We start from the raw sequence: 17,599 nt of genomic DNA, 5'->3' as shown, positions 1-17,599 counted from the left end.
CCTGGGGCCAGGGAGCTGTGGTGACCAGCTGCCTGGGCTGAAGGGTGGATTCCTTGTGCTGAAGACCCATCTGTTTTCCCCCCCACCCACACCCTGCCTCCCTCAGACGCATCCTGTTCCCAGTACCAGGGTTGGTGCCCTGGAAGGTGGGAGAGTTCTGTCCAAGAAAGCACTTCAGGGTCAGATTTGTGTCGAGCCAGGGCCAAGCCAGGGTGGCTGGACTGGGCACTGAGGACAGAGGGAGGAATCCTCTCCCAAGGTCGCTGAATCACAGCTCCTAGCTGGTCTGCTCAGCCAGCTGAAGATCCGTGCCGTAGTGAGGAAAGTCTCCCTATCTTCCTATGTCACCTGAATCAAAGTCCCCCCCACCCCACCCCGCCATCCACCAGCCAACCATGGTCTTCCCTACCTGGCCTCCCTTACCCACCCGCCCCCCTACACTGAGAGAGCATTGCCTAGCCGGCAGCAAGCAAGACAGCACCACCCTTCCCACCAACCCAGTGAGACACAGGAGGAGCTGTGTCGGCTCAGCATCTCTGTGTTGTAGCAGCAGCCGCCCCGATCACATGCTCTCCTCCCCTGCCTCGCCTCCTCTGCGTGGCTAAGGAGAAAGAGCCTGGCAGGTCCTCTAGCTTCTCCGGGGCTAATGAGAGTTAATGCAGCGGCTGCTGGCATGTGCCACCTGTCGGGAGCCGCGGCTGATGAGGGAGGGAAGGTCGCAGCCGCCGCAGTCTGTCCGTCTGCACGCGCCGGGGAGCGCAGGCAGCCCAGAATGCTAACGAACCAGCCTGCTCTTCCGGCCGGCTACATTTAGAAGCAAAAGCAAGAAGGTGAAACCCTCTCACCTCCCGTCCCCCCCCACCCCAACGCAGCTGAAACAAGCCCAGCTGGTCCACAGCCAACAGCCGGCTCGCTCACGCCTGTACCGCCGGCTTGTCAGGGAGGCTGCTCCAGAGGCCTTGTGAGGGCTGCCCGGCTGTGGGCTGGCTGGTTGCCTGCTCTGCCTGTAGCATCAAAGCCAGGGGATGGACCCCCTGGTCCCCGGCACAGCCCAGGTTTCATCTGGAGATGGTCTCAGGGACGTCACCCCCGCACTGTGGCCCTGTGGCCACGCCAGCCTCCCCGCCATGGAGCAGGAGCGTATGTGCTTCTAGCTTCATTGAATGTCATTCAATACGGGGGACAAGGAGGCAGCAGCACTACCCGATGGCCCATGCCAAAGGCTGCCCAGACTGCAGGCCAGGAACCTCTGGTATCGCTCCTGTTCTGTTTCCTGCAGCCGCCCTCAGCTGGGAGCGGCTGGCACGGCAGTAGCCGGAGGCTCCTTCCACATCCAACAGCCCCTTCTCTGCAGTGCCCCCTGCTGGGAGGGGCTGGACTTGCAGTGCCAAAGGGCTCCCCACCACGGTCAGGGCTACAGTGTCGCTGTGTCCTCCAGTGACTTGTGCTGGGTCTCCCTTTGCTCTCTGTGGCTGATTCGGCCTGCAGCGAGTCATGCTGGCCTGGTGATACCCTGCAGTGGGGCTACCGTGAGAACGCCTGGCGAACACCCCCGAGGGATGGTCGTGGGATCACAGCCCTCCCACCCCGCCCAGGGGCAAGACACGGGGTGTTGTTTCCCTCCCTCTCTGATGAGGCCCTGGGCGTGGACAGGACTGGACTGGGTGGCAGGGGCCAGGAGAGGGTTGGGAGGAAGGGGGCGTGGGGAGCCCCTTTATCCTACTGACTGAGTCTGGGAAATCAAATTCCCACCTTGCCCTGTGACGTTGGCGAGCTCCGAGGCGATGCCAGGGAGCGGTGGCAGGAATCGGCAGTCGCAGAAGCATCTCCGCCCTCAGACCTCGGCAGACGGAGCAGTCACCCCTTTGGCCGAGGGAGCCAGGGGCTGACCAGCCGGGCACTGCCCCTCCACAGCCCAACGGGCCAGAGCCCCAGAGGGGGCCTGGCAGTCGTGGGATCTCGAGCACCAGGTGAGGGTGTGGCCCTACCCAAGGAGCAGGTCTGCTTAGCTAGTTACCCAAAGAGCCAGTTAGGTGACTGGGGAGCCCAGCTCCTGCCAGGGAGAAGCTGCTGCTGCTTCCCCTCTCCCTACCTCGCAGCTTCCCTCAGCACGTGGCTGCCTGGGGAACAGTGTCTCACCTGGGCAAAGGGCAGAGCAGGTGCAGGGGCTGCTGCCGCACTCCCTAGTCTGAAGTGGTTTCCATTGGTTCAGTGGCTGTCAGTGCCTCACGATGCACATTGTCCCAGTCCCCCTAGAGCCGGGGGAGGGGCGCGTGCAGGACAAAGTGGGATAAAGGGGAAAGGGAAGCTGACCCGCAGTGGCTGTCCCGGCATGTCAGATAGCAGAGCTCCCCTCGGCCCGCCCGTCCAGAGCCGTGCCATGTATCTCAGCGCCCGTCTGCCCGAGATTGGCAGGTCGGCTGGATACAGCTGGAAGCAAGTCCAGCTCCCATTGGACCGAGTGGACATTGCACTGCGAGTTTCATTTTCTTCGACCTCCCCCAAAGACCCATCCCTTTGTGGCCAGTTCCCCCCTGTGCCATTCACCCCAGATCGCTTTCCTCTAACTCAGGGGGACTGGCCCAACAGCCAGTCGCCTCTTGAAGTCCCCACTTGTAAGCCTGCTGGGGTGGGCTTTAGGCTCTTGGCTGGCTGCTGGCAGAGCGAGGGCCGTGGAGGAATTTGTGTTCCCCTTTGCACCCTCCCATGGGCACAGCCCGGAATCTAGCCCCCAGTGCTGCTACATCCCTAGCTGGGGCGTGAGGCTGGCGCAGTCTCACCAGCATGCCCTGCTGCGCTGGCTGAGCGAGCCACCTCCTGGGGTGGGAACATTTTGACAAATGGAGTTCACCGAAGGCCAGGCTGGCAGGTCTCCTACCCCCTTCACAGCCGAGCAGTTCAGCTAATGGAGCCTGCGGACACTGTGCCCTTCTGGCACCCGCGTGATTGAACGACAGAGCTTACGGGCACCTGGAACAGGATTGGTTCCTAGGACAGTCTCCATGTACTGCGGACCGCTCCTCCTACGTCTGTCCCTGCCTCTAACCCGGACCTGTGGGCGAGTTGAGCTAGGAGCTCTCACGAGCGACACCAGGAGTGCTTGCAGCCTTGCTGAAGTGCTGAAGGAACGTGGCAGGCTTGGATGTAGCTTCAGCCCAAGCTGTTTGGCTAACGAAGGTGACAAAGCCTCTGAGATGTGCTGCTGGCAAAGTCAGGAGCTCCCCTGCTGGACCTTGCACTCTGCCAGCATCCGCTGGAGATGCTGATTTCAGCCTGACGCTGGCAAAAATTACCAGCTCGGCTGGGTCCTGGCAGAGTTCTCCAAAGTTCAGGCGTTCGTGGTGACTGGCTCCGAAGTGAACGACTGGGTCTTCTAGGGAACATTCCCGGACACGTGCTCCTGTGCAGGGCGCTTGGAGTTTCTAGGCCGAGCCGCGTCCAGGCCGGTCAGGAGAAACACATCTCCACTGGCACCCCTTGGGTCCATCTGCGTGACCTCCAGAAGTTTCTCCCTGCCCGGAGGCCGCGCAGGAGGACGTGGAGGCAGAACGGTGGCGTTTCTGAAGGGCACCGAGAGAGATCCAGGACAGCGTAGGCAGGATGTAAAAAAACAAACCACAATCTCGCTCCGGAGTCGCTGCACAGCGTGGTCTCCATAAATGAGATCCTTCCCCGGTGGGCAGCCTGTCCCGTGCTGATTAGCAGACTGATTGTTTTCTTAACTTGTGGGCAAAGCACCCCTCCCCTCACCGCTAACCCCAGCTGTGGCGTCAGGGAGCAATGCTGGTGTGCAGCCGCCCTGCAAGCATGGAGTGAAGGCCCACGGGGGAAGGAGAGGGGAAGCCGTCAGTCTGAGTCCTTATTTCACATCGCTAGCCTGCCCCTCCCTTTCCTCTGAATCCCGCCCCTACCCTGATCAGACTGGTCATTCTCCAGTTCTCTGTCATCCCCTCGATCCTTTCCATAGCCAGATTGCTGGCCGCCCCCTACAAACACACCAACTTTATCCTGCTCTCTTGTCCCCACCTAATCCAAACCCAGATTCCCTCATACGCACATCTGCTGCTGGGCCACTCTCTCATCCCACCCAGATCCAGGTCCAGATTCCTGTCTGCTTTCCATCCCCACCTTGACCTAGATCCAAATTCTCTCCTGCCCCTCACATGCCCTTTCTTTATCCTGCTCTGTCTGGGTCCCCGGAGCCAGCTCCCTTCCTCCCCTCATTCTGCTACCCTGCTGCTGTCCTGTTTTCTCCCATCCTTCCCACTCCACCTCCCCATCCAGAGCACCTTTTGGAAGCAGAGTGTTCGCTGCTCTCTCTTATCTCCTCACCTTGGCACGTTTCATGCAGCTGACACTTAACAATGCTCTAGTGGCATCTCAGTTGGCTGAGGCAGATTCCCCCCAGAGCTGTGAAAGGGGGGGGAGCCTTTCCCTGCACCTGTGCGGGACAGCATCCTCCACTAATTGTTTGCTAATCAGCATTAATTGTGCTCTTGTCTGCCCTGGAATCGCGCACCACATTGAACCTGCCATCAGAAATCACTACCAAGTGGCCTTATTATCAAGCCCCAATTAGGAACAAATGCACACTTCATTATCTTGTGACATGGGCAATTTTTTTTTTTGTTCCCGCGAACTTAATTAATTAAAGTTCAATTAATCTTAAAATTGCCTGTTCCTCCCCTGCTGCGGTGGCAGTGGGGCAGCGGGCCGAAAGGCAGTGCTTGGAGACTGACTCGGACTTGCATCCTTTAAGCAGACGGAGCAGGGGGGACCCAGGTCCCCAGACTGACTCCTTGGAAGAGGACCATTGTGATGGCCAAGCGAGGAGCATTCTGGGACACGCCTTTCCCATGACGCTCTCTGCCCGTTTCAGCGGTCGAGGGAAACACGCCAGAAATGTTGAGCATCTGAGCAATTTCAGGCATTTCCCGCGCAAAACCAGGTGGGCCACTTCGGTGAATAGCACCCTGGAAGCCACGAATAAGCAAAAACTAGGTTGGAACATGCCTGACAATCTGGGATATGGGACTTAATCGTGGCCAAATCCTGTATCCGTTTCAACTGCACACTCCCCTCATCCTGCAGACACTGGGTGAGAGAGATGGCGCCAGGGAAAACTTCAGGGGCAACCTGTTGGCTCAAGAATTAACTAGACTCATTAATTAGACATTATTTGGGGTGGGAAAGGATGGACACTTAAGGCACATGGCCTTGTTTCTTTTCCCTAATTAGATGAGTGTTTTTGAATAGGAGCTGCTCACAGGGGGAGAGGCTTGCCTTGTGTTATAGGCTGTGTCTACACTGGGAAGGGTTGGCGACAAAAGTGCTACCAACGTGCAAAAGTTGCCAAAAGTGAAAACTGGTCAAACCAATTTGTCTGCCTCCCATTGTCAACATTGCTAGTTCCCCTGTGGACCGACAGAGCAAAGCAATGTGGGTAAGCATCCCACAGTGCAGTGTTGTGGGAAGGCAGAGCCGATCCCTGCACTTCTTGAGATTCCTTCTTGGGATTCCCTTGTGGTTCTATGAGCTCTCTGTGCTGAGGAAAGTCAAAGCAGCACAGCAGTCTCTCCAATCCTTCACCAGCAGCAGCACTCTGCCTGCCGCTGTGTTCCTAGCAGGGCAGAACAGAAGCACTCCAATAATTTGTTTTTTGTTTGCTCCCCAAATGGAGCAGTTCACTCAGCTGTCAGATACTTCTCGGAGCTTTGACAGGGGAGGGAGGCGCCTGCCTGCAGGGCAGCAGAGATCACAAAACACTGAGCAGAGACATCAGGGCAGGCACTGTGCTATCCTGGCAGAAGCCAGTTCTCTTGACAAAGCAAACAGCAGAGTCCACTCTGGGTCTTTGTCCACATTAAAGGGAGGGGAAAAGACAAAAGTCTCTCGCAGGGGTAGATATTTTTTGTCATCAAAACTGAGTGTTTTTCCCAACAAAAGTCGCATTGTAGCATAAACACTCGCTGGCTGTGTCTACACTGGCACCTTTTCCCGGAAAGGCTTAAAACAGAACAGTTTTCCGTTATAAGTATTTCCGGAAAAAGAGCGTCTACATTGGCAGGATGCTTTTCCGGAAAAGCCCTTTTTCCGGAAAAGCGTCCATGGCCAATGTAGATGCGTTTTTCCAGAAAAAAGCCCCGATTGTCATTTTCGCGATCGGGGCTTTTTTGCGGAAAAGACTACTGTGCTGTCTACACTGGCCCTTTTCCGGAACAGTTTTCCGGAGAAAGGACTTTTGCTCGAGTGGGAGCAGCATAGTTTTTCCGGAAAAGCAGCTGATTTCTTACAGTAAATCGTCACTGCTTTTCCGGAAATTCAAGGGGCCAGTGTAGACAGTTCGCAGCTTATTCCAGAAAAGCGGCTGCTTTTCCGGAATAAGTGGCCCAGTGTAGACACAGCCTCACTGTTTTGTTGCCAAAAGGCAGATTTTGGTGAAAAAAAGTGCCAGTGTAGACAAGGCCTAAGACTAGGATGCTGGGGACCTAGGTTCAGTTCTTAGCTCTGCCACAGATTCCTAGCAGGACTTTGGGAAATTTGCTTGGCTACCATCCTATTAGCTAAGGAAGTTTTTATATTGTGCTCACAGTCAGAGCCAGACGAATAGGGAGAAAACTGATCTACAGTGAATGTAAACTCTGATTAGTTCTGGTACATGGGGTCACACTGGGCAAACAGGCCTCCAAAACATTAACAAATCCCAGAGGATTGACACGTTTCAGCACGAATGAGCCTGTGTCCAGAAGTACAGACTGAAAACTCTTTGCGCCTCACGCTACACATGGCAGCAGGAGTGAGGGGCCCCCAGAAAAGATCAGGGCTGCAGCCTGGGTGACCACCGTAGGCCGGATTTCGGACCCTCACCCTGCCGGGCTGTATGTGTAATCCTGGGCAGGGGTGAGAAGTGCCACCATAGAGAAGCCAGCAGACAGCCCAGAGTGTCTTCTGCAGTGACACCTGCCTCTGGGAGAGCCTGCCCCTCCCCTCTCCTGACGTATCCCCCTTCTTTTCCCACAGGGCAAACGTTATAAAAACTCCCTGGAGACAGTGGGGACCCCGGATTCCAGCCGAGGGCGCAGCGAGAAGAAAACCATCAAGTAGGTGCCACAGGACAGCGCGGGAAGGGATGGAAGCCTCAGGTGCTGCCCTGGGGCGCCGGGTCTGCTCCAAGCAGCTTCCCAGGAGCTGGGAATTCCTGATCCCCAAATATCCACATGTCCCCACACACCCTGCCCCCATACCCTGCAACTGCCACACAGGCCCACACACCATGCCCCACCTCCACACCCCTGGGATTTTGCCTTTTCTATTCACATCTCAGCACTCAGAAGTTCCCTCTGCCCCACAGAGGGAGAGGGAGGTGTCTCAGGGTCCCCTTTACCCACACAGCCCCACACATTGTGCTCCCCCACTCCCTGCCGCCACAGCCCCGCAACTCCCACACAGCCTCACGCACTGTGCCCCATCCGTTCCTCACCCCCTTTCAGCCTCTGCATCCCCACACATTCCCACACATCCCTCCCCCACACAGAATCCACATCCCTGCAACAGCCTATCCCCATACAACCATCACATTCCAACACCCACCCATCCCCACACACCGTGCCCTGTACACCCCGCTCCCATACAGCCATGGCAATCCAACACCCCACTCCCACATAGCCTTAACCCCACCCCCTTCTGCACATCCCCTGACACACTCAGAGTCTCCACACACATCTACGGACCTGCACATCTCCCCACCCGTGATACCTTCAAACATCTCCCTGCCTCTGCACTCCAAAGCTCCCCAAACCATTCCCCACATGCCTGTGCCCCCAGACTATCCCATCCCACCTCTCCCCACTCTCCTGCACCCTGAAGTACCCCCATGCTCAGAGACTACACACACCTTTGCACTCCAAAATACTTCGTACAGCCCCACCTCAACACACCCCCATGCCCCAAACACGCCAGCCCATCACTGCACCCCCAAACTCTTTCACCCATCTCCTTGTGCGTACACATCACCCTCAGCGCACACACCTCCCCAAGGCACACAACTGCCTGACCCCCGAACAGCCCCTTGCTGCCTCCCTAGCCCAGACACCACCTTGACACACAGTCCTCCACACGGATCCGAGGCCTGTCCTCGAATGCCCCGCTGCCTTGGGTGCTCCCCCCTGCGACCTACCAACTGCTCTCCCCTGCCTCTGACGCACACCCCAGGCTACACACTCCAGAGCGGCCCCTGCTTGCCTGCTAAAGCCAGACCCTGGCATCCGGTCTCCCTCCTCTCCCTGGGCTGCAGGCAGCCCCCTCCCAGGCAACTGTCCCCTGGCTTGTGAGCGCTCAGAGCTCTGCCTCCTCAGGGCAGGCCAAGTCAGGGCATCGGTTCCCTCTTGCCAGGCTTGTTGCCATGGTGATGGCGTGGCAAGGCTGTGGCCGTCACGCTGGCTCATGACCACAGGGGCTGCTCTGGGCAGGTCATCGCCAGCCGGGCGATGCTATCAAAGACCCAGGTCCTGCAGCAGGTAGTTCCCCTGGTTCTCCTTCCATGCTCTCCAGTGAGCGGCCAGAACACATGGGACAGGGATCCTGGCTGCTCTTCCCATTTACAGGTCCCAGGGAAACCAATTGAATCTGGGCTGCCATGCTCACTCCAGCCCACCACCCCGGCCCTGCCGGGCACCTCCTTCTGCAGAACCCTGCTTGGCTTGGACCACCCACAATGGGACTTATCCTTCTCTGTTCATATCCCAGCACCCAGAAGTCCCCTCTGCCCCCCAGAAGGAGAGGGGGTGTCTCAGGCTCCCCTTTGCCCCATAGAGAGAAAGGGAGATGTCTCAGGGTCCCCTCTGCCCCACAGAGGGAGAGGGGGTGTCTCAGGGTCCCCTTTACCCCACAGAGATAGGAGGTGATGTCTCAGGGTCCCCTCTGCCTCACAGGAGGAGGGGGAGGTGCCCCAGGGTCCCCTCTGCCTCACAGGAGGAGGGGGAGGTGCCCCAGGGTCCCCTCTGCCTCACAGAGGGAGGAAAGACAGCTCAGGTCCCCCCGACATCTCAGGTTCTCTTTGTCTCACATCAAGAGGGGGCCTTGCTGATCACGTGGCAGTTTCCATGAGGTCTCTCCCCACCCCCACCCCGAGGGGGGTAGTAATCCCATGGTGCACTCGGGAGGTGGGGGAGGGAGGGAATATGGGCCACAGCCAGGACCTCTTTCACTGGCTTCCCTTTGTTCAGAGGCCAAGGCGGCATCAGAAGGCAGAGGTGCCCTCCTCCTGGTGGGGCTGTGCCTGTTGCCGCTCTGCCAGGGCCATGCGGCCGAGGGCTGTCGTGTGACTGGGCTGCGTGGCCAGGAGTGCTCCTAGGCCATGTGCACATGGGTGCAGAAAGGGGTGCGATGGGCCCGGCACGCTGGGACGTCATGCAGTGGGGCAGTGCCCACCGGGGCAGTAAGACGGGCCCTCCGGGAACCGGGGCCCTGTCACTATGGCTGGGTCCCCGGTTGCTCCTACCCACCATGCCAGGGCAGCGATATTGCTCAGCCCTCTGCCTGTCCCTTCCCCCTCCCACCTCCGTGCCCTGGAAACCTGGCATCCCCTTGGCATGGCTGGGTGGAGGCAGCTCGCCGGGGAGGGGAAGTCCTGGGAGGAGGGCTGGCTGGAGGACTGGCGCACTTCATCCTGGCAAAGGCCTTGTCACGTCTATTGCTCCTCCAGCAGGAGCCTCTGTTGCCTTCCACCGCCTTCCCGAGGAGCAGCCGCGGCTGCTGGGGCTGCCTCCTCTTCCCACCAAGCCAATGGTGCCTTGCAGAGCTTACATCGTACCAGGCTGTCTCCCCACCCGCTGTGACTTGCCAGCCCCTCCCTGGGCCGGCCAGTGGTGCTCTAGCTGGTGGATCAAATGTGTGTGCACAGGGTTCCCTGGGTGCATGGGGCCTTCCCTAGCATAGGCCCACGGGTGACAGCGCCTGTCCTCATGTGAGCCGGCAACGTGCCCCCTTCGCACCGTGCCCACGTGGCAGCCTCGTTGTGCACGCCGGTCTCGGCTGAGATCACTGACCCTGCTGAGGAGTGGAGTGTTGAGAGACGAAGTCCGCGGTGAGTCTTGGGGGGTGGGAGGGCTGCCTTCTGAGGAGAGGAGGCGCTCGGGGGACAAAGAGCTAGCCTGAGACGCACCATCCTCCAGCAGACACTGGCCCCACCCGCTCCCCACACACTCCGCCCTCTCTCTCTGGGGGGCTCTGCCCACTCCCAAAGGGCATGAGACGCTCCGCCTCTCTCCTCGGGACCCAGAAGCTGCCACGTCCCACAAAGCTCCCAGCATCGGTGACGAGAGATTCTCCAGACGGCCCAGCCGCCCATGCCCAACCAGCTGGCCCACGCTGAGGGAGCGAGCTGCAAATCAGAGAGAGCCTTTGTCTCTCCCTCTCCCCTCCACCCTCCCTTCTCTCTCTCTCCCCCCACACCCTTCCTTCCCCTTCCCTTTCTCGCTCCCCCTCTCCCTCACTCCATCGGGTTGTGAGTGAGCCTTGTGCTCAGAGGTGAAAGGCAGCGGCCTCCGGGGCACACGTGGGCCCCTCTCCTCGGCCTTTCATCTCGCTCTGTGTGGAGAGGCCGTTTCATGCCAGGACGGCAGGAGGATCGGCGGAATTAATGAGGGGAGCCAGGGCTGAGTGCAGGCACGCAGCTTGCCAGGGGCCTTTGAAGTCGCTGATGAATTTGCCGCAGTACCACTTGACTTCAAAAGTGCTGCTTGTCGGATCCCATGTCCTCCAGGTCGGGCACCGGGAAGCCATTGGCGGCTTGCTGATGTCAGGAGGTGATGGTTAGATATGGCTTGTATCTCATCTCTCCCGGGCCTGAGGTGAGCTGTTTAGCATCTGAGGAGATGTACAGACAAGCAGTCGCCTTGCACGCCATGCCCGGGGCTGGAGCACGCTCCTTGGCTCCCACTGCAGGGACTGACCTTGTCCTGCCGGATGGGGTCATTTGATCAGTGTGAGGGGGCTACTTACCAGCTCAAGATCTCTAGGAGAGGAGAGTCTCACATCTGGAGCAGGGTGCCAGTACTCTGGATGCTTCAGAGAGGGGTTACTCCTCTGGAACAAGGTGTCATCCATCCTGGATCCTTCAGGGCGGGGTTTTACACATCTGGAGCAGGTGCCAGCAGCTCTGGATCAGGGAAGGGCCCCACATCTGGACCAGGGTGTTAGCTTTGGTTCTTCACCTCTGCTGTATTAGATGAATGGTGGAAGACAGACAGGGAATAAGAGCCCTCTGCTGGATTCATCTGCCATCCCCCTCTGTTTTTTAGTGGCTGGTGACAGATCTTAGTTCCATGTATCTCTCAAGTTGCTCTCCGGGTCCTTCTGCTCTCGGCTCCTTCTAGCCCATCCCAAAGTAGCTGAGCCAGTCTGAATATAGTCCTGGCCCAGCGTCCCACAGCATCTAGCTTAGGAGATCCTGGTGGACAACCACCCTCGCTTGACTCCTAGTGTGATCCAGTGTTCTTAAAATCTTTCTGTCTCCTGCATCCCGCATTCTCCCGCGCTTGGGGAGCAGGGTGTGGAGTCCTGCTGGCTCATTGCCCCTGCATCTGAAGGGGGCATTCCCCACAGCTCGTGTCTCGGAAGCACTCCAGTTATGCCCCAAGACTGTCGTGGTTTCTGCCGTGGTCTCACCGCTGGCGGAGAGGGCCACGTTTTGTGCTGCCCTGTTGCCAGCTCTCAGGGTTGTATCGTGAGTCTCGGGCTGCTATGCTGTTTTCCTGATGACCCCTAAGCTCTTGGCCTCCGGAGTTGGTGAGAGTCTCCGCTTCTGTGATCACACGTACCCAGCCCTTCTGGGTGCCACGAAAGCTTGAGAGCATGACTCCTCTCCCCTCCCTTAACACTCCCCAATCACCTCAATTTTAGGCCAGTCTCATGAGTTGGGGGCCTGCCTCCTGATTTCTGAATTCCTGGAGCCAGGGTGCTCGGGAGGTGCCTGATGATACATACCAGGTCGCCATGTCCAGCAGACTCTCCTTTAACCTGCACCCATCTCTCTCTCTCTCTCTCTCTTTCTCTCTCCTACCAGCTTCTGGAGGCACCTGCTCTCGTCTTTCTGCAGCTCTTCCTCTCTCTGTCCCCAGTCCACCCTCCCTCCGTCTGTGTGTGGGTGTGTATGTGTGTGGCAGGCTACCGCTGTGGCTTTTCTTCCACAGGAGGAGATGGCGCTGCTCTTCCTTCTAACCTGGCTTCTTTCTGGTTTTGAGGGCATGGGGGAGGTGCGGAGGTTGATTTTGGTTTTTTTTTTTTTTTCTCCTTCCTCCCCTTGCAGGAATTCAGATTCTCTCTCTTGTATTTCCCTTTTCTTTTCTCCCCTCTTCTCCGGCCGATGTAGTGATCTAGACAGAGACTTTTGGAATAACAATGACAACACAGTGCAGCAGAAATGGAGCTCCTACCCTCCCAAGGAGTTTATACTAAACATTTCACCTTACGCCCCATACGGTGATCCACGACTTTCCCTCAAGTGAGTCTTTCGTTACCTGGTTTGATCATGTGTAGTGAGTATATGCGCAACCCGCCACCCGCCCTCCCCTCCTCGTCCTGCTCCTCCCTTCACCCTCTTCCTCTTCGCTCCACCTCTTCTCCCCACACACTCCACCCCCATGGGCAGACGGCCATGGAGACGAGCAACCCCTCCTGCCCTTCCCCCCTTCTCTCAGTGGTTCCCAACCATTGGCATTGGCGCCAGTACTGGTACACCAAGCCGGTTCCCTGGGCTCACCCCCTCTCTCCCTTAGGCTCAAATCTGAGCCACAGGGAGCGTTGCCAGGGACTTCGATGGCCCTTCCCAAGGTGCCGCTGCACAGGGGCCCTGTTGCCCCACTCCTGGCTGCCCCCGTTTGGGGCTGGGCCTGAGCCTCCAGGTTAGAGTGCAGCCCGCCGAACGGCACAGCCGTGGCCTCCGGGCCCGATCCAAAGCTTACACCAGCCAATCGGTAAGCTTGGCATTGATTGGTTCCACTCAGGCCCTTGCCCTGCTAGACTGGTACGGCTGCCCCCATGGGCTGGGAACCACTGCCCCGAGTGACTCGCTGAGAGAGGCAAGCGCTGCCCCCCCTCCTGCTGCCCCAGGTCCCCTCAGCTCTCCCTCCCTCACCCCGTGCCCCCTTCTCTGCAGCACAGGACGGGGTTGCGCGTTTGAGTCCCCCCTCAGCGTGTACTCTGCATTTGCACTGTGTGGTGGTGACTCTGGTGCTGGTAAGCTCTCACTAACATGGCTTTTCTCTCCCTCTGCCTGTACTGGTGCCTCTCCTAACAGTTTTCTCCATTGTTTAACCCCGCGTTGTCTATGGGATAACGTAACTTTGCTGCCATCACACACTCACCACCGAGCCGGGGCCGCCTGTTGTTTTTTTCCTCTCCTCTCGCTGGTGCCGAAGGCTCCCCCTCAGCCCTTTCTTTTGCAGTGCTGATGTTTCTCTTTCTCTCTCTGTCTGTCTGTCTCTTGTCTGTCCGTCTTTCTCTTTCTCTCTCTCTCTCTCTTTCTCCCCACACGTGCGGCCTCCTCCCCGCCACCCCCCTGGCGCCCGTCCCGGCGGATCTGGCCCACCCCAGTGGCTCTCTGCTGTCGGGCGCTAAGTTGGCCGCCTCTTCTGCTTCGGGGTTGGCGGGGGAGCGAGAAGGACGGCTGGGGGAGAAGCAGCAGCTCCGAGAGGACGGCATGAAGAGCAGCGTGTCTGCCCACAGCGAGCCCAGCAATGGGAAGGCGGGGAGAGGCCGATGGCACACGGTGCAGAGCCATCTAGCCGCAGGGAAGCTCAGCTTATCCAAGTGAGTGAGAGCACTTCACAGGCCCGGCCCCACGAGGCACTGCAGCCGGGGGTCCAGCCGAGCCCGGGCATGGGCGAATATCACTGTTTGAGGGGCCTATCCTGGGGGGATCAGGCAGGAGGCCCAGGAGAGTGTGGGAGCATGTGAACGGTTTACCCCACCCCAGTGGGATCAGACAGGGCAGTCTGGATTAGCGGAGGTGACAGGAAACACGTCACCACCTGGTTTGGATTTAACCCCTATGTGTGATGAGATCCTTGGCTAAGTATTACTGTCACTATCTCCACGGCAGTAGCAGCCCAGTCATAACCCAGAGCCCCTGAGTGGAATCCCCACCATTGGGGACCAGGTTTAACAACCCCATGACAGCCATGGTCGAGGTATACTTGGATCTGGCTCAGCGAAGGGGAGTGGACCAGATGGCTTCTCAAGGGCCCTGCCAGCCCCCTTTCTCTGTGATTGTGCTAGGCACTAGAGAAACAGCAGAGAGGGTGTCTGCCCCAAAGAGCTTACAACCCAAGTAGAAGACTTTGGACCACAGGTGGATCTAGCCAGGAGAGTTTGAAGGAGGACCACAAGGTGGCTTTGTGGATGCTTACGGGGAGCTCCTCCCATGCATGGGGAGCCGCCTGGGAGAGCACCTGAAGGGGCTTGTTGAATCGTTTAACCAGTGGGTGATGGAGGCGGGCACGACTGGCAAAGCGGAGGGGGAGCTGACGTCTCGGTGGCATTGGAGAGACGTTGGGTAGGATGGGGCTGAGCCCACAGGTCCTGGAAAGTGACAAGTCGTTTGTGTTTGACGTGGTGGAGGAGGGGCCAGCAGAGCGCTGGCAGGGGGAGAGGGGAGAGAAAGTCGAAGCTGCAAGCCTGGAAGACGATCTTTGCGTCCATGTTTTGAAGACGGGGCAGGGCTGCATTTGCCAAGGCCAGAGCGGAGGAGGTTGGGCAAGCTGGGGTGAGTGTGGGTGAGACTATTAACACTGTGGATGGGACAGGAAGGCTGGACCGTAGGCAGGGAGATGTTTAGACCCTGCCTGGACGTGAGGATCCAGGCGTGGGCTGCAGGCCTGGGTGACAGGAATGATGGCGGAGCTGTCCATGGCAACTGAGAGGGGAGAGCTTAGGAAGCGTGGGGGGCAGATGAATTCATTTGATCTCCAGACACAGGAGCCCATCCCTGTGTCACGAATGCTAGTTGGCTGGTTCCCCCAGCTGGCAGAGCTGCACCTTCTGTGTTGGGGGGGGTAGGACCCGCCCCCCTCCTGAGCAGCCCTGTCGATGCGCTTGAGTCAGTTAATCCTGGGGATACCCACCGCCTGCTCCATGGGCCAGAAATGGAGATTGCCTGCCCAGTGTTCAATCTCTCTGAAGTGAGGCTGTCTCGGGGCTCCATGCCAGAAGCAGGGGGAGACTTACAGGTACCAGGCAGGTTAGGGGTCAGGCCTGTGTTTCTGCAAGAATCGGGGGAGGGGGTGAGTAAGTGAGCATGGGAGGAGGCTACTCAGCTGGCTTTCTATGCCTTCCATACTCAGTACCCAACCCACGGGGCTCTGGTAACTCAGTGCTCCAATGGGAGAACACTCCACTACCCAGTCAGGGTTTGTGTGGTGGAACAGCTTGGGACATCCCATTGCTACCTTTCGGGGCAGGACCACAGAGGGGCTAACAGCAGTAGTGACTTCTTGAAGTCCGTTCTGTGTCCAGTTTTGGCCTCCTTTTTGCCATAAACTAAACTTTTGGACCCTGTAATTTTGTTCCCTTAGTCTGAGGTCACAGGGGAATTTGGGGGAAAATATGCGGTTTCTCAGTTAGACAAAACAATGTTTCTTTAGGACACTTGTAACTCAGTTTGGCTTAAAGGTTTTGGACCAGAGTCTTGGCCACTGTTAATTGTCATATCTTTATTGTTTTACTTGGAGCTACGTTGATTTACACCAAACTGAGGTTTTGGCCCTAAATTTCTACTCTCAATGGGTTAAACTGCCCAAGATCCAGGAAGCTACAGACTCCAACGGTGCAATATTTAACTCAGATTCTATGCTGTGTTGTATTCTCTGAGTAACGTGCTTAATTCTACACCCTAACTAGAAATAAGCAAAAATAGTCTCTCAGAAGAACATATCTAGATGTACTGTGAGTTTTAACCTATCACTGTGTACATTCATTTAAAAACTAAGGCAATCCCAGACAAAATGCTTGGTTAAGATACCAGTAAGATTGTAATTATAATGTACTCAAACATATTATTTAACATTGTGTTAGAGCCTTCTTGTTATAAAGAATAATTGGAAAGCAAGGCAGTTATAAGTTAAGGTTCAAGAAAGAAAGAAAAAGAAAAAAAGAAATTCAGGGGTTCCAGACCATGAAACCTTATGCCCAAATACAGTTGTTAGTCTTTAAGGTGGCATAGGACTCCTCATTATAATAAACAACCCTAACTTTGTCCCTATACAAACTTCTGTATCCCTGAGACATCATTCCAATGGCTCTTTCCATATATTTCCTATATGAACTATATGCCCCTACTATAGAGACCTCTTTCTATATTATGATATGCAAACTTAATTCTTGCTACTTTGGAACAACATGCCCAGCTAAAATTTCTTCTCAAATCCATGATCCTGGGCTGTTTCAGCCAAGGCACCTGTGTCTGATCCATTTGATACAGAGTAAAGAAAGACCTCTCCTTCCCACCCACAAATGCCCACTAAAGCAAGACAGGATAACACACATCACACTTTCTATATGTGGTCCCCAAATTCATAATCTGTTCCACAAAAGACAAGTTTTGGTGTTCAGATACCATGGAGATGGGAGTAGTGTTGGATAGATGGAAGGACGGATATATGCATCTAACAGATGGGATGGATGAGTGTGCATAAGGATAGATAGATCAATAGATAGTGTGAGATAGAGAGAGAGAGAGAGAGTGAGTGAGTGTCTGTATGGGGATGGATAGATAGAGTGTATGGGGATGGATGGATGGATAGACAGAGTGTATGGGGATACACAGGAGTGTATGGAGAGAGAGAGAGATTGTATGGGGATAGATTGTGTGCAGATAGATAGATGACTTAAGGCATTTGGCATAGGCATCGGTCTATGATGTGTGGCTAGCACATTTTAGAATAGGGCAGAGTTAAATTGTTTGAGAAAATGTAACTGAATTTCTAGACTGTCGTGCCTTTGCATTGTTATGAATTTCTCCTTGGCTTTGTCTTTTCTCCTTTTTTAAATGCAATGTCACTGTTTTAAGGTTTCTAGCAGAAGGAATTGATCTGCCTGACAGACCTGGTTGTATCTTAATGAAGTCACTTTTGTTGGGGAGTAACACAGCTGTTCCAGTAGCTGACACCTGTGTGCTTGTGATGGGGCTGTCCCTTACATTGTCTGTCAGGAGGTGGTCGACCTTCTCTTGCTTATGCCATAGGAATGGCAGTATCCCGGGGGCGGGAGTAGGTACTAGCAGGTGCTAGAGTGCCAGGTGTGCTTGATACCAGGTTCGTACAGCCCCCCTGCCTCAGAAGCCGCTCCCCTGTGCCAGTTACCACTGACACAAATGAATCTATTCCTCTGGCTCAGGGCCTGGAGCAGCCAATTTTAGTTTCCTGTGACTGAGAGGTTGTAAATTGGACTAATTTAGGATTTGATAGAAAACTGAAATGAGGTTGCCTAGCATGGAAGCGAAGGCAGCAGCTGGGAAAAGCCCATCTCTGTTGCATGCCAGCAGCACAGGGGCTGGGGTTGGGGACACCAAGAGGGTTTTGCTCCTTCCTCATCGCATTGGCCA

The 17,599-nt window shown here is 56.4% G+C and overlaps 1 protein-coding gene across 6 annotated transcripts in view; it reads left to right on the top strand.

Moving 5' to 3' along the window:
- Positions 1–17,599, top strand: part of SYT7 (synaptotagmin 7) — a 164,637-nt gene that overhangs the window by 85,433 nt on the left and 61,605 nt on the right. For 3 of the 6 annotated variants that reach the window (XM_075928449.1, XM_075928450.1, XM_075928453.1), the window contains exons 3-5: positions 7,021–7,100; positions 12,371–12,502; positions 13,594–13,809. In XM_075928449.1, coding sequence (XP_075784564.1) covers positions 7,021–7,100; positions 12,371–12,502; positions 13,594–13,809 — 428 coding nt within the window. The remainder of the gene's footprint in view (positions 1–7,020; positions 7,101–12,370; positions 12,503–13,593; positions 13,810–17,599) is intronic. The other 3 variants (XM_075928452.1, XM_075928454.1, XM_075928451.1) reach the window with 2 other exon arrangements.

The sequence above is a fragment of the Pelodiscus sinensis genome, chromosome 4 (genome assembly GCF_049634645.1).
Source record: "Pelodiscus sinensis isolate JC-2024 chromosome 4, ASM4963464v1, whole genome shotgun sequence".
Lineage (NCBI taxonomy): Eukaryota > Metazoa > Chordata > Testudines > Trionychidae > Pelodiscus > Pelodiscus sinensis.
This window is presented reverse-complemented; position numbering and strand designations above follow the sequence as displayed.